This window comes from Aquila chrysaetos, chromosome 20, assembly GCF_900496995.4.
Source record: "Aquila chrysaetos chrysaetos chromosome 20, bAquChr1.4, whole genome shotgun sequence".
In the NCBI taxonomy this organism is placed as follows: domain Eukaryota; kingdom Metazoa; phylum Chordata; class Aves; order Accipitriformes; family Accipitridae; genus Aquila; species Aquila chrysaetos.
In genome coordinates, this window is record NC_044023.1 from 5,009,593 (window position 1) to 5,024,084 (window position 14,492).

Genomic DNA, 14,492 nt, shown 5'->3' on the forward strand with positions numbered 1-14,492 from the left:
GGAGGGCCTGCTGGGGAGCGGGCTGGGGTTTCGGGTTCCCGGCTGGCAAGGGGGCTGCCGGCCCACAGACAGCACTGGCGTGGAGCTGGAGGCCCCTTCGCCCCCGAGAGCCTCCCGTTCGTTAAGGGGGGACGTAGGGCGGCGGGGACCTGTACGGGGTCATGTTCTTCGGGCGGGAGCCCTTCCCCTCCATGGGTGCGGTGAAGGGGGGGGGGAGGCTGGTAGGGCGGCGCGTTGGGGTCCTCGTCCCGCAGCGGCGTGTACTCCCCGATGGTGTCCTGGTTGAGCGGCGTGGTCTCCGGCATGCTCTGGTTGGGGTACTCCGGGGGGGGCAGCGGGGCTTTCTCCTCCTGGAGGATGAGGGGCATGCTGGAGGACGGCGGAGGCTTGGAGTCGTCCAGCTCGTCGGCGAAGATGATGGGCACGCCTTTCTTTATGAAGGTGGCCTGGTCTTCGATGGTCAGCTTCCCTTTCCTCTTCTTGCGGTAGCAGATCATGGCGATGATGCCGGCCACGAGGAGGATGGCGGCCACCACCACGGCAGGGATGACGGTGTGCAGGTACACGTCGTCCTCGCTGCTCTTCTCGGGGTCTTTGCCCGCCGCCACCGTCGGCGTCACCTCCGAGATCACCCTTCCGTCCTTTGTCACGGGGATGAACTGGATGTGCCTGCAGCTGCCGGAGCCGACCACCGACACGTTCAGAGGCTTGAACTCAGGCTGCAAGACGTTGGAGAAAGCCAGGCTCGGCCCGCCGGAGTCATCCGCAATTTTTTTGCTCAAAGTCCGGATCTGCTCCCGGGGGCAGGGCTCCAGGGGCAGCGTGTTGTTTGTCCACTCCACTACGATGGAGCCTTTGGTGATGTCCTGCACTGTGATGGTGCTGCTGTTCCTGTCGCCGAATGCCAGAGCCAGCTTCTTCACCAGCATGATCTTCTTATTGATGTCGTTCACCACCGCGTTGTGGTCCCCTTCCAGCCTGGCCTTGAACTTCACCGGACACTTGTCTCCATGCGGGCGTTTGTGGACGTGGATTTCAAAGGCATCCACAGCAAAAAGCCCGCCTTTGTCGGTCGCGTACATGAAGTACTCGTGCTTCCCGATGTGGTTGTGGTCCGGCATGCCGTACATGAGCTGGCTGGTGCTGTTGAACTGCACCCACGAATTCTCCTCTATCATCTGCTGCTCCTTCAGCTTCAAGGTCAGCTGCAGTTTGTCAGTGGTGGTGTCTTCCTTGTCGTAGAAAGTATCCGAGGGTATTTTAACCTCGAAGTAAGTGCCCTCCCATGCGTCGACCCTGTCGATGTGGTTCGTCAGCTTGGGTGGCTCGTTTGGCTCCCAGGGCCGGGGGATCCCACTAGCTGTGGTGCGTACGCGGGTCGGCGGGGAGGCCGTTGTCAGCTTGGAGATGGGGGATCTGGTCGTGCTGGGAGGCTTCGTCGGACGGGGCGTTTTGGGTCTTCGAGTAGGCCTTCGCGTCGTCGCCGTGGAGGAATCCGTTGTGGACGGCGTGGCTGGCTTCAGAGTGGAGACTCTGGGTTTCTTGGTGGTAGTTGTGGGTGGCGTGATCACCGCCGTGGGCTCTACGTACCCAGGCATCGTGGGTCGAATTGGCACGGAGGCCGTGCCGGTGCCTTCTGCTACCCTGGTTGGCTGGATCGGTCCCAGAGTGGGCGTCTGGACGATGGGGCCCCTCGTTCTGATGGTGACCGTCGGCTTCCTTGGCAGCGGTATGGGCTCCCGGACAGGGGGTGCCGTCGTCTCCGTGGGAGGCGCGATGGCGGGCGACGTTGGCGTGGGGACGATCCTGGTTGGCGGTTCTTGCGCGGCAGTGGTGGGCGGCCCGATGGCAGTCAAAGGCGTAGGGGTGGCGTTGATCTGCCGCCGCATCCTCTTTGGGAGGTGAGGTTTCTTGTTAGCGATGTGCCAGCCAACAACAGGGTAGCCAAGGCGGGCAGACATGGTTCCTTCCTTAGCTGGAGCCTCCACCTTGCTGATGTTGGGGACGCTGTTTTGGCTCAGAGAACATCCCAGTTTCCATGAGAGTAAGGCCCCATTTTCCACCACCTTCTTTGCATTTCCTGGTCCAGCCATGAAGGCTGACATGTCAAAGAGTCTGTTATTTACAACAGGAACCAACTTCATGTTATGAAGTTCCACCTCCGAGAAGCTTCTCATTCTGTTTAAGAGTTCAATCCTCTGCTTTGGTGTCATTTTTGTTAAGTCAGCATCCAAAATGACAGTCAGGATAGTGACCGGCTCTTCCGAGCCGCACACAAATGGTGCTGCATCACCCGTGTCCTGGACGGCTGCTCGCACCGACTGAGGCTCGTTGTGGTCTTCTTGGTGGACCTCCACAGAGAAGACATTTGCAGTCTGCGGCACGTAGCTCCCGTTCGGGAAGGGCTGCAGTGTGGTCACCGAGATGTAGTGGACGCCCTTGTCCGTGTCAAGGGGCAGCCCTTCCAGGGAGCTGCTCTCCACGTTCCAGTGTAACCAAGAAGGCAAGGAGTCCTTCCCAGCTTCGGAGATCTACCAAACAAAAAAAAAGAACAAGGTGCTTTTAAAAGTACAGCATTAGGACAGGTTCTAGCAGCAATAATGCTTAACTTAAAGAATTAAAGAAAAAAAGTCTGAAGCATAACAACTGGGGAAGGAACATTCTGGCCAGAGTGGGGCAGCCTGTCTCCTCCTCCGCATGGTGGCAAGGACGAGCTCCGCAGGGTGCAGTGGTCCCAAAGGGCTTAAGGAGCCATGGGAGGTCATGAAGCCCTGCAAAGGTCCCTCGCCTGAAGGCACTGGCTCTCTAGCACTTGCTGTGCAACTACTAAGCACAAGTGGTTCATTTTCTCCAAGGGCAGAAGGGGAGTTTAAGTCACGGGGACGGCTACAAAGCTGAGGTGAAGTTACGCCGTACAGCAGAGATGATCTAACAACTGCCCTCCTCCCACTCCTTCCTCTCCCATCCCCGTTGTCTCGCTCCTTTCCTCACCCGATCACACCCTGCGAGCCCTTTGCTCCAGCAGCTCAGCAGAACGTACATTTTCTCTCTTAACTTTCAGCTTTGTCCCGCTGCCCGCAGCAGCCAGGCTGAGCCAGAGGGGCCAGAAACTGGCAAACTACGGCTCAGAATCCCCTGCCTGGTTGGAGCACACCAGCTCTCACCAAGCAGCAGCAAATCCCGAGAGCTATGCAGCCACTTAAAACACGGCGTCCTCCTGCGTTGCCAGAGGAACAGCAAGCCAGGGATGAAGGAGGGGAGCAAATCTGACATCTGGTCACCCCAGCATAGCACTGTGATGGCCAATGCAGGCAGGCAGGGACACAGTGCGTGGGCTGGGGCACTGCTGGACATCACACAGGATGGCACACCAGCCTGGCTTTATATGCAGAGTTAGCTTAAAATGAAGAATTTCACTTACATATAATAACTTGCTTTTGCAGACTAGAAACAATGGGTGGCTTTGGCCCAGACCGCAGTCACCTCAGAACTCCAACACGCTATTTACTACCTCTTTTAGGTCAACAGCAACACTTTTTTTTTTTTTAATGTGACTTGTGGTGCAGATTAGTGAAGCGCAGTCCAAGAGCACAAGCCTCCCCTTCAAACTGCGTGGCTCAACAGCAGGGGCAGTGCACTTGATGGGGATTTCCATACGCTCCAGAGGAGGAGCGAGCCTGCACGTAACCTCACCAGCTGCCTCCTCTTCCCAGTTTATCCATTTGTGCCTTTCCGAGCCCATCTTCCTCTTCCAACTTCACGTCTCCTTCCCAGCCAGCCTAGGTCCAGACCCTGCGGGTCTCCTGGCCATTTTGCTTACGCAGAGAAGACTCTGGTTCTCTCCAAAATGTCACCAGCATGGCTGACACCCCACCAAGGTGCTCCCCACCCCATGCAGGGGAAAGTCAGACGTATCAGAGCCCAGGGGACTCCTGCCTCCTGCCCCAGGCTGTAGCTGAGGGGCGATGCAAGCCCCCAAACCCCCCGTTCCCAGCAGCTGACGTCCACCCGTCTGCACTACAGCCGCTTGCTGATCACCAGGCACAGCAGAGCTGCTCAGGCTGCATGGTGGAAGGGGTGACACTGCCAGCTCTGCGGGCTGTGACATTTCCCAGAGCCGTAGGCACTCCAGGATGAGTAACTTGAGCTTTGCCACCTCCCAGACTCGGAGGCGTTTGGAAAGTGCCCTGGCTAGGCTTTCCAGAGCTCGCCACGAGGTATCTCCCTCCACCCACTCAGAGGAAACAGGACGTTTTGGGGGCCATGGAGACACATTTAGCAGCCCAGTCGAGGCTTTGGGCTTGCTGCAGTCCGACGCAGAGCCACGCTCCAGCTCTTCTCCTGAAAGGGTGCTTTGGTTACTCCGCAATTCTGTAAATCTCATACATATTTCATAATTTATCAAACGCAAAGCTGGGCAAGGAGCTTCACAAGGAAACCTGCCTGGCAGGAGTGCCCTCACATCCAGCAGCGGGTGCGGAGACGGGGCTGGACTCACCAGACCTGCCCAACCGCAGGTCCTGCTGGGGAAAGCCCCTGGGATGGACAGATGAAGAGCAATGCCCAGCGCTGCAGGGCTGGCAGACCACGAGTCCTGGGGTACCTCTCCCACCACCCCCTGCCAGCTGCAGGCAGGATTCAGGCAGCACACTGACGGGCAGGGCAGCCAGGCTCACAGACTCCCCCCACCCCGCTGTGGGTTTCAGCACACCGAAGGGTCTGGATGCACAGCTCTGCAAGGATAACATATGACCCGAAAGCTTTTGTGCAAGAGCTGCAAAGGGTTTTGGCCACGACCGTAAGGGCAACACCCTCATTCCTCTCTTCTGCAAAGGATCAGCCCCGCTTTCGGCCAGCCTGGACAAGCTGGAGCGCACATCGTGAGACACACGCTGGGTACAGTTTATAGAGCAGAGTTTAAAGCTGTTAGCACAGCTTTTAGTTAACTCCTCAGCAGCAATATCAGAGAGCAGGAAATTAAGATTCCTGCTTACACCAGCTGGAGAAAGCCATCCCACAGGCCCTACACCCTGATGTATCCCACCTGAACCAAAGCACTGAGACATGAACATCCTTCCACTCGGCCTTGCTGTTTACCCATGTGTCTGGCAGAAAACAGTGGGTTTTGGCAGGGCTGCTCTGTGCGCTCTCCCCCCCCACCGCAGCAAGAACAGGAGCTGCTTTTACCCCAGCTGGCCTCAAGGAAAAGCAGCCCTTCACCTGAGACGGGCACAGGGAGCAGAGCCTCCCTCCTGCGGGGACAAAGGACCAAATTGTCCTTCCTTGGCATCTCTGCTGCCAAGAGAGAACAAAGGCAGCGTCTGCTCCTGCCCAGCCAGTAGAAGGGCTGACCTGCACTTGTGTTCCTTTAAAAAAGTGCGATTTCATCACACCCTCTAAAAACTGAGATGCCAATACAGTGCCCAGTGCAATCCAGCATTTACTTTAGCAGGAGCTGGATGGTGCCACTCTTTATCCCTTTGTGCCAAAATTAGCTGCTAACCTGCCCAACTGGGGAGGAGGAAGGGCCGGGCTGGGCACACATTAGGAACAGAAACATAAGGAGGCAGGACAAAGCCACAGCGTTATTGAGGCTTACACAATCAAGAAGAATACAAACTTTAATAGTGAGTGGTTAAATGCACGCTGAATGTGTAATTTCAGGCTACATTTGGAACAAATCTTCCCCTTCCATCCACTCTGCGAAAGCCCTTAATTACAGGATCACACACTCCATACAGAGCTTTCCTGTGAGACGGAGTTTTCTGCTGCTCCCTCCTCCCCAGGCACGGCCCATGACTTGAGGAGGAGACATAAAACAAGCGTTGCCTTTAATCTCAGGTCACAAGGTAATTCTCGTCTTCGATCATGTGTGCTCCTATGTTTGATAGCCTAACTCGCTTAGGAAAAGTGGCCAACCCCACGTGCAAAAAGGACAGTGAGGGAGGCACAGGCCAGTCTGAGTATTTCTGCTTGGAAAACCATTTTTAACCTACAGTTTACATGTAAGCTCACGTTCGTAAGGGCCCATGCGAGAAAATGAAACCGCAGCTAGACAGATTCACACCGAAAACTAGGCTCTCCTGAAAAACAAAAACAGGCCAGGCAATCACCTACTGGGACAACTTGTTCTAGCAGGGATGTGACAGCTGCAAAACATTTATAAACCCACTTAAACTTGATTTAAAAAGAGCTGAGCTAGTTCAGCTGTATTCAACCTATGAGATGTGGACTGTTTCTACGGGTTCTGCAAGAGGTGATTAAGAAAATCAGATTTATGTGTATTACACCTATGAAACCCATGAAGCTGCCTGTGCCTCCCCTGGGAAATCTTTGGGAAGGCAACAAGTCACAAGCATTCAATGCCACAGCTCTGCTTTAAACACAGCTACTGTCCTGGCTGCAGAATTCATCCATGTTTGCATGACAAAGGAAGAGCCCAGCAAGATTAGAGTAGATAATCAAAGCAGTTATCGGGCTGGATAAAAATACTTGTTCCTAAATGAACTCTAACCAGCAAAGCCCTCAGCATGGGTCTGTCCTGGTCACGGCTGTTGCTGCGTTCGTGGTGGCATGAAACTGGGACTGGGGCACCCCGGACTCTGTTCTAGCGATGTTTCCTTCAAATATTGCTTCAAAGGGTATTTGTAAAGGCTATGCATAGTTAATGATTTGGGATCTCTAGTTTTCATGTTAAAAGTTTCCCAGTTTTCTATGGATGCATTAAATATCAGCCTTAAGCCTTGCCATTTCCCTCCAGGGGTCTGGTTTCAAAATAACTCTTCCGTTGCTCAAGAAAAAAAAGGCTGTCTTTGTTTTCCCATTATTTGAGATAATTGTAAATGAATGCTTATCGGCTAAAGATTACACAAGTCTGGGAGTGTACTGAAGACCATTAAAAAATTAGCCATGTTTGCTATTTTAAATACATACAGTGGTCTGGCTGGTTTTGAAGACCTTGTTCACAAAGTCCTTTCAGATATACATGGCCTGTTATTTTTAGGTCAGCCAAGAGCAGTCAACTCATGAAAGAAGATAGCTCGGTTTGATTTGTTTTTTTAAACTTAGATCTTAAAGCCCTGTAGCCAACAAGACAAAGATAAGCAAAGGAACAGAGAGCAAAACTACTGCCTCTGAGGCAATTCAGGCAAAAAGCACATTCTTGCCTACAAGAGTGCCCTCTAATCCTCCACGTATTTCATCCTCCTCCTCCTGATGAATCCTCCAAAAAGGAGGCAGCGAGTCCTTCAGCAGGAGACAGGTACCGTAGGATCCCGCCACAGGTCTCCCTTTGGTGCACCACTATGAAATCCTCCCGGCCCTGGAGGTATCCAATGGGATCTCCCCAGTCTGTGCCGCCAGACCTTCCTGTGGGCAGCAGCCGCCAAGGACTCTGCTCCCTCCTGCGCCCTTTCAAATAACTCCTAAAAAAAATCCCTGACTGCTTTTGGGCAGGGGTGAGCATGGGTACTCCTGCAGCTCTGCCAGATCTCCCACCACCCCCTTCTCCTCCCCATGTCCAGCTGTTCCTGAGAGACAGATGCCATGCCAGAGATTTCATCTGGAGTATAATTACTGCTGACAATTTACTGTACTACAGACTCCCCTTCTGGGTTGCTCCTTCAGCATTACCCTAACACACACGGCCCAATAACGAAAATACCCTGGCTGAGCCCTCTCTACATCTGAACAGAAGGCAAGCTGAACTGTGCTCAAGCTGACTGACCTAACCGATGTTAAACCAAGTCTGCAGCGCTCCGGCTTCTGCAAGCAATTAACCAGCGGGCAGGGGAAAGAAAATGGAAATTCAAATGCAATTCAAATGCAAATATAACTGCAGAGAAAGAGTAAAACCTAAGCTGTTTGCCTAAGCCTAAGCTTCATCTTAACCCCTTGCTAATGCAGCAGCACCGGGCAGTTTTGGCAGCAGAAGCAACAGGCAGTCTCAGCCCCAAATCAGATACACGGACAGGCATATTTTGGGCTGCCTTGTCCTGCACAGGCCAAACAAGGCGGTGGTAGAGACATCGGTTTCAGATCCACCGCAGCGCTGCTGGAACTGCGGGCACTGCAGTCATTCATGGTGGTGGTACAGCCGACCAGGAGCCAAGAGAAGCAATGAGAACATGGGGCCTGCAGGCTCTGAGTCAGAGGATGGAGCCCTTGTTTTGGGAGGCAGGCTCCGGCCGTGGGTCCATCGGATGCGTTCCTCTTCTTCACCGACACAAAGATGGAGCCAGCGACTCCAGGCGTGGGGTGTGCGGGCAGCCAAGCTGTCCGGGTACCAGTGCCCAGGGCAGGTCCTGCAGCAGCAGAGGCTGCTGCACTGGGTCAGGGAACACGATGGCTCAAGGCAGGAGCTGGACAATCCTCAGACAACAACGGCCGTGAGTCTTTGACCCCAAGGAACGGCCCTGACAGGGAGGCTTGCCTGTAGGCAACTAGATGATGATACAAGATGAAGCCCTCCTTACATCCCCCCTCCTTTCCCCAAATACATCAGAACTGCAAATGAGGACATCAGATGGGTCTTGCCTAGAAACGTAAGGCCCAGAAAACGGTGGTGAAAGGAGGACGGGCACCTCTCAAGAGCCTTCTGCTTGCCGGGCACAGCAATGGTGCCACTGCACAGTGCTGCGCTATGGGAAAGCTCAGTCTGAAGAAAAGGAAAGTTGCATTTACTTGGCACAGCGAGCAGGGAGGAATCACAGCACATGCGTTTCCCTGCCGAGGGGACTGCGATACCTGCCAGAGCTTTTAGGTATCCTCGGCAGACTGCTCATCTGAGCTGCTGCATGCCTTGGACAAAAGGCGCAGGAACTCACAGACAAAACCAAGCTGCTCCAGGACATTTAAAGCAGATGCATCTGCCTGTGAAAGTCTAAAAACAGCCCCGAGACTTCACTGCCTCTCAGAAGTACGTCAGCCTTGGTGACCCGAGTCTTCATCACCAGCAGGAGCTCACCACCTCCGTTCAGAAACCGAAAGCTATATGGAACAGCCAGTAATTGGTGCTTCCTTTGTGCACAGGGTAGGTCAGGACAGTTAAACTAACTCTGCATTTCAGCTGGTCCCAGCTAAAGCCCTGCAAAGCTCTTCCTGCATGTCTCCATATGCTGAAGCTGTTGCCTTAGAAAAATCAAACCGTTCAGCTCAGAAAGCTGAGCTACGGGACAGCAAGGCTGCAGAGGCTGTACACAGGTCCTGGCTTTCAACTTCAAACTTCAGTCCCTGAAGGACTAGGCACCAAAGCTACTTGAAGTAGCAGCTCTACTTTTACATGCTCATGAAAACCAAACGAGAAGTTTACATGTCTGCTGCTAATCTGCATTTTCCAGCCATCGAATGGGCAAGCAAAGCCTCACGCACAGCAAACAATCCTCCTCCTTTGCGGATGCAAACGTAGGGCTGTGTTGCATGGACGCAGCCTGCCTACCCGAAGAGCGGTGCTTTGTCTCACCAATTTCTTTACGATCAGTAAAATGGCTTCACAACGGCGCAGGCTGGGCGGCTACGCCCAGCTCATGCCATCCTCACATACTCCCACCATGACGGCTTCTTTTCCAGATGCGCCTCTGTGTTTGCTATAAGGGCACTATTCAGCGTCCCACTCGGCCTGGGCAAGGGAACACAACAGCTGTTTCACTGGGAGGTCACTACAAAACATTGAGTGTCCCAAGAAATCCTCCTTTCATCGGTCCATGCAAGCAGCTTGGAAGGATTTGTTTAGCCTTATTGTTGGAGCGGGAAGGCGCAGCCCGCCCGCGCCAGGGCTGGGGTCAGCACTGGCTGCCCACACCCCGCTTTCTCTGTTGTTTGGGGGGTGAGCACGGGGCAGGAAAAGCCTCAAACAGCTTAAAAAAAAAAAAAGTTCAGTCGGGCTCTTCTTTCAGCACGACTTTTTATAAGTGAAAGGCCAAAGGGAAGCAAAAATACCACACAGCAGGGATGCCAAGTGCTGGGGTTTAGCGCTGCCGCTGCGCAGCTAACCAGCCCCGGCAATTTATTCCTGCCATCAGCAGATTGCTGGAAAGCTGGCATTCAAGATTGCGGCAAGGAAAGGCGAGCCAGATCCCGCAATCTCAGGTCAGCTCCTTCAGAGGATTCTCCTTACCATCGCACTCCTCAGTCTCCCCGGATGCTCAGAGCAACAATCCATAAGAGCAGGACAAAACAAGGAACTTCCCAGCCTGTCTGAAAAGCTAGTTTATAATTAGATTGAGTCACATTTTCCACTCTTCCAAATTCAGAGCTTGTTACTAAGCACGCACTGAAAATGCCAAATTCCCCGACTCGGTCTCGCTGCAGGAAAAAGATAAGCAGCCCCCTTGGCCCCCCAGCAGAAATCTTATCACCTCATCTTATCGCTAAGATTGCAGCATGGCAGCTAAGCAAAGCCTTGCCCAAGTCATCCTTTGCCTGGACCTGTTCCAGGTGCTGCTATTTATCCCTGCACACTCCCCCATAAATAGCAGCTGTTGCTACACCTTCTGGTTAGTACAAGTCCAAGAAAACTGGGGACCCCAGGGACGAGGTGAAGCTCAAAGCTTCAACACAGAGAGCCTTTTAAGATACCCAACTTAATGACAGAGCCCCTCAGGAGCGCTCTTTGCTTGCCTTCCTCCTTTGAGAAATGCCACTTTAATAAAATTCACGTTCAGTTAAAACTCTTTGAAAATAAAATCAGTATTTTGTGTTTTTCTTCCCTGAAACTGAAAGTGTCCTGGCACTGCAGGCTGGTTGCCAACATCCAGCCCTTTGCTTCAGGGTCAGAGCAGGGCTGAGGCGTGCAGCACAGCCCGGACAGTAGGTACTCCATGTCACAACTCCTGCAACCCAATCTCTGCAGATCCTGTTTACAGAACAAGGTCCCTGAAGTCTGATGAGAGCCACCAAAAAGTGGCCAATAAAAACCACTTCAGCAGATGGCAAATAGAACAACCATTGGAAAATCAGGCTCCTGCTGGGAAAGAAAGACTCCTTTTTGCCCAGATTAATATCCAAAGCTCTGATAACCCCACAAACCTGCTGCATAGCTGCACTGCGTAAATCAGCTACGTGAGTTAATTCAGTTGTTCTAATCACTTTGCCACCAGCTATGTTTGCATACAGTGACAGCTTCTTGGGGTCCCCGCTACGTTTTATCTGTCTTCCAAACAAAGCCCTGGTGAGACCGTGCACTTTAAAACCAAAAATGATCAGGAGCCAAGACACAGCCAAGAACGGTGAGAGTTAGCTGTGCTCACTTGAGAACTTCTCCTTAGCATCAGCTAACAAACCTACAGCAGATCTCCTCCGTGGGATCCATCCCATACCTAACACTGCCAGGATGAAGGCAGATCAGCAGCTTTACATTATCTTCAAGGAAGACGCAGCAAATCACCTGCTTCCGCAGGGATGTGCCTTGGGAAGCAGCACACAACCAGGAGTTTCTCTCCTTCCAGCATGCTTTATAGACCCACCTTTAAACAAAAGCCATTAAAATGCATGTCTTTATGTACTGCGGGTATACACATTTAGGATATTGGACTGTGCAAGGGCTCAAATACCTTGTGGGCACACTTATATTAATTAGAGGAAACTGGATTTATCCTTGCATCCCAAGGGAAAGAAGCAGGTATTGCTTCAGCAATGCCACTTTGTGACTGTATTTAATACTCAGACCCAAGTGCAGTGCCTGGTGTTTCTGGAGAGGCATTTGCAGCCCAGACGTCTCCTGTTCACTGCACCCAGCCTAGAGAAACACCATTGCAGCCTCCAGCCCCCAGCTCAGGGTCACAAAGGCCTTCTCACAGACTTGGAGATGCTTTCTACTGCAGTTTCTGCACCAAGTCAGATCACAGTCCTGCAGACAGGACAGAGGTAGTCACCACATAAATGCCCTCTTTGTGTGGTTTTTCTTTCATGGGCTAAGGCCCATGTCAGCTTTCCCAATTTGAGGCAGGGTATCATCGCTGGTGGGATGAGCCGAGAGCCATACTTACAGCAACAGCCACTGTCCCAAATGCTGACAGAGGTGCTATCAGTGTTAGTGCCACTGTCCTCACCTGATTATTAGTGTCATCACCTGGACAGCGATGGGAGGCTTAGGTTTTCATACAAGAAAAATGGGACAACCTTAGAGACAGGACTAGCAGACCTCATGGAGACCAAGATCAGCACTGTAAAATCAATGATCACGTACCTCGGCCTAATGTCCTCTTTTGGGACCTCAACAGCTGGAAGCAGAAATAAACTACAGACCTGGATATTTCAGCTGATGGCAAGACATCTGAGCCAAAGTGAGGCAGACATGAAAAAGCAAACAATTGTAGGATATATCAAACAAGGTTATTTATAGAAGAGAAAAGGAAGTCTTGATGCCTTTATACAAGGCTCTGGTAAAATTTCATCTAGAGTATTTTCTATAGCTGTGGTCATGCAAACATAAGAAAAATAAACTCAAGCTAGAAGAGGTGCAGAAGACAGCTGCAAAGATGAGACGAGGAAAAGAAAGCTTATTTTATGAAAAAGACTAAAGAGGCTGGCTTGCTTAACCTAATAAAATCAAGACAGGGGAATATGCCTGTCACTTACAAATACATAAAGGAAGTAAATATTATGAAGGTAGAACTGATTTAAGCTAAAGGGCAGCACATATAAATACTTCTAGCCATCTCTGAATTTAGGCTAGAAGCTGCATTTTTAATCAGAGCAGCCAAATCCTGAAGCAGCTTCAAATGGAAGTGGCAGGAACAGGACATCCACCTCGACTTTGGCCCAGGTATGATCCGTTCTTCAACAACAGGACACAGCTGAGAGGTAATGGGTCAGATTCCACACAGTCTTTGGTGGAAATAGGGTAAGGAGATCATCAGGCCAATGGCAACTGATCATGGTGAGGGTACCAGCACCAACACCCACAGTTATCCTGCTCCCAGCCAGCATCTGCCAGGAGACAGTGGAAACCTGTGCACCCTTGCACTACCTGTCTGCATAGCAAGGGGGTTTTATCATATGTGGAGATTGGATGTTTTAACCCAACTCCTGTAAAAAAGCCAAGGTTTTGGTGTCAAATGTGGCAGGAAGGGCTGCAAGGTGCCAAGCTGCTGTTAACCCTTTGGGGAAGGCACAGCAAAGAGTTTTCGTTTCCAAGACACCTTCAGACACCAGGAGAGCAATCCTGCAGTGAGAAGCCTTGCTGTAGTGAGGAAGCTAGGCAACAGCATCTGGACTGAACTGCCACCAAATTCAACAGCTGAAATACCTGCAAGCTGCAGCTGCCCTTCAGAGGACACATTTATGCCTGACCAAGGCACCTGCTCAGGAAGACAAGGCACAGAGGAAGGGGGTTTTTAATTGCCAGTGGTGAGTTACAATGGCCACAAAGCCCTGCTGGCAGCTGGCTCTGAGCAACATCGAAACAAGACTCAAATTAAGACACAAGGTAAGTTTTTTACTTCTTTTCTATGTGTCCACCTTTGCAGCTTGCGTGCATTAGAATAAACTTGCTTTTGTACTTAACCATAAAATCTCACCTGTTCTTAAGCAGCTTGGGGTTGGCAGGGAATTCCTGGCGACTGCTCCCAGGAGCACATACCTGATTACGCACAGAGCCCACATATCTGTGCGGGAGTATGTGCCTGCAAGGCACTCCTCCACCGCTCTGCAGATGCCTGGCGTTGTTTCCATCCCACAACCGAGTTTGCAGAGAAAAGTATTTTGTCTACAGCCGGCTGGAATCTGCTAACAAGCAGGGAAAGGATCTAAGAAGCAGCTTCAAGGCGATCGCCACCACAATACAAACTGAGCCTAGAAATAATCAGCGGGAATTATCTAGAAATGAAGCAATCACACCTTCTTCAGGCTCCAGATGGGAAGCTTCTGGGAGTTTGGGGACATCAACTGTCAGCTTTTTTTTAAAAAAAAAAGAAATTATAGCCAATTTCTTTGAAATTTAGGGGGACTAAGTATAGGCAACCACATCTTATTGTAAACTCTGACCCACTGTTACATCTCAAAGGGCACAGCCCTTATTCTTTCTTATTACAGTTTAAGTACACCAGTTAGCAAGATCCAGAAATACTACGTTTTTACTGCTCCAGCTAAGAAATGCAAGGCAGCCTGAGAAAAAGACCAGAGCAACTTGCCCTGAAACTTTCCAGTGAAACAAAAATGCACCCCAGCACCCAAAACTGCCTACGCAGTTCTCACTAGCCAGGAATCAAATCCCCGTAGCAAAGGTTGGCTGCGCGCAGCAGCCAACACGCATTCTCTGCAAGGGAGCAACCTTTCAGATACACTGGCTAAGCAAGGATGCTAACAGTGCCCCAGAGCCTGATGCACTTTTAAAATCAATTTCAAGGTGAACAGATGCAACACGGACTTCGGCAAGCCCATGGACGAGCATGAAATCGCTCCCAGCGTTTGCTGAACTACACGCAACCAGCAACTGCTAAGTCCTGCTCCAGCCCAGTCCGTTTGAGGCTCTTCAGGCAAGTGGCAGAGGTATT

At 51.6% G+C, this 14,492-nt stretch overlaps 1 protein-coding gene across 1 annotated transcript in view; it reads right to left on the reverse strand.

The window, feature by feature from the left end:
* The window catches only part of DAG1 (dystroglycan 1), a 53,890-nt gene continuing 39,398 nt past the window's right edge, over window positions 1–14,492 (reverse strand). The window contains 2 exon segments of the mRNA XM_029995892.2: window positions 1–214; window positions 216–2,531. Of these exon segments, the coding sequence (XP_029851752.1) occupies window positions 122–214; window positions 216–2,531 (2,409 nt within the window). The 3' untranslated portion in view covers window positions 1–121.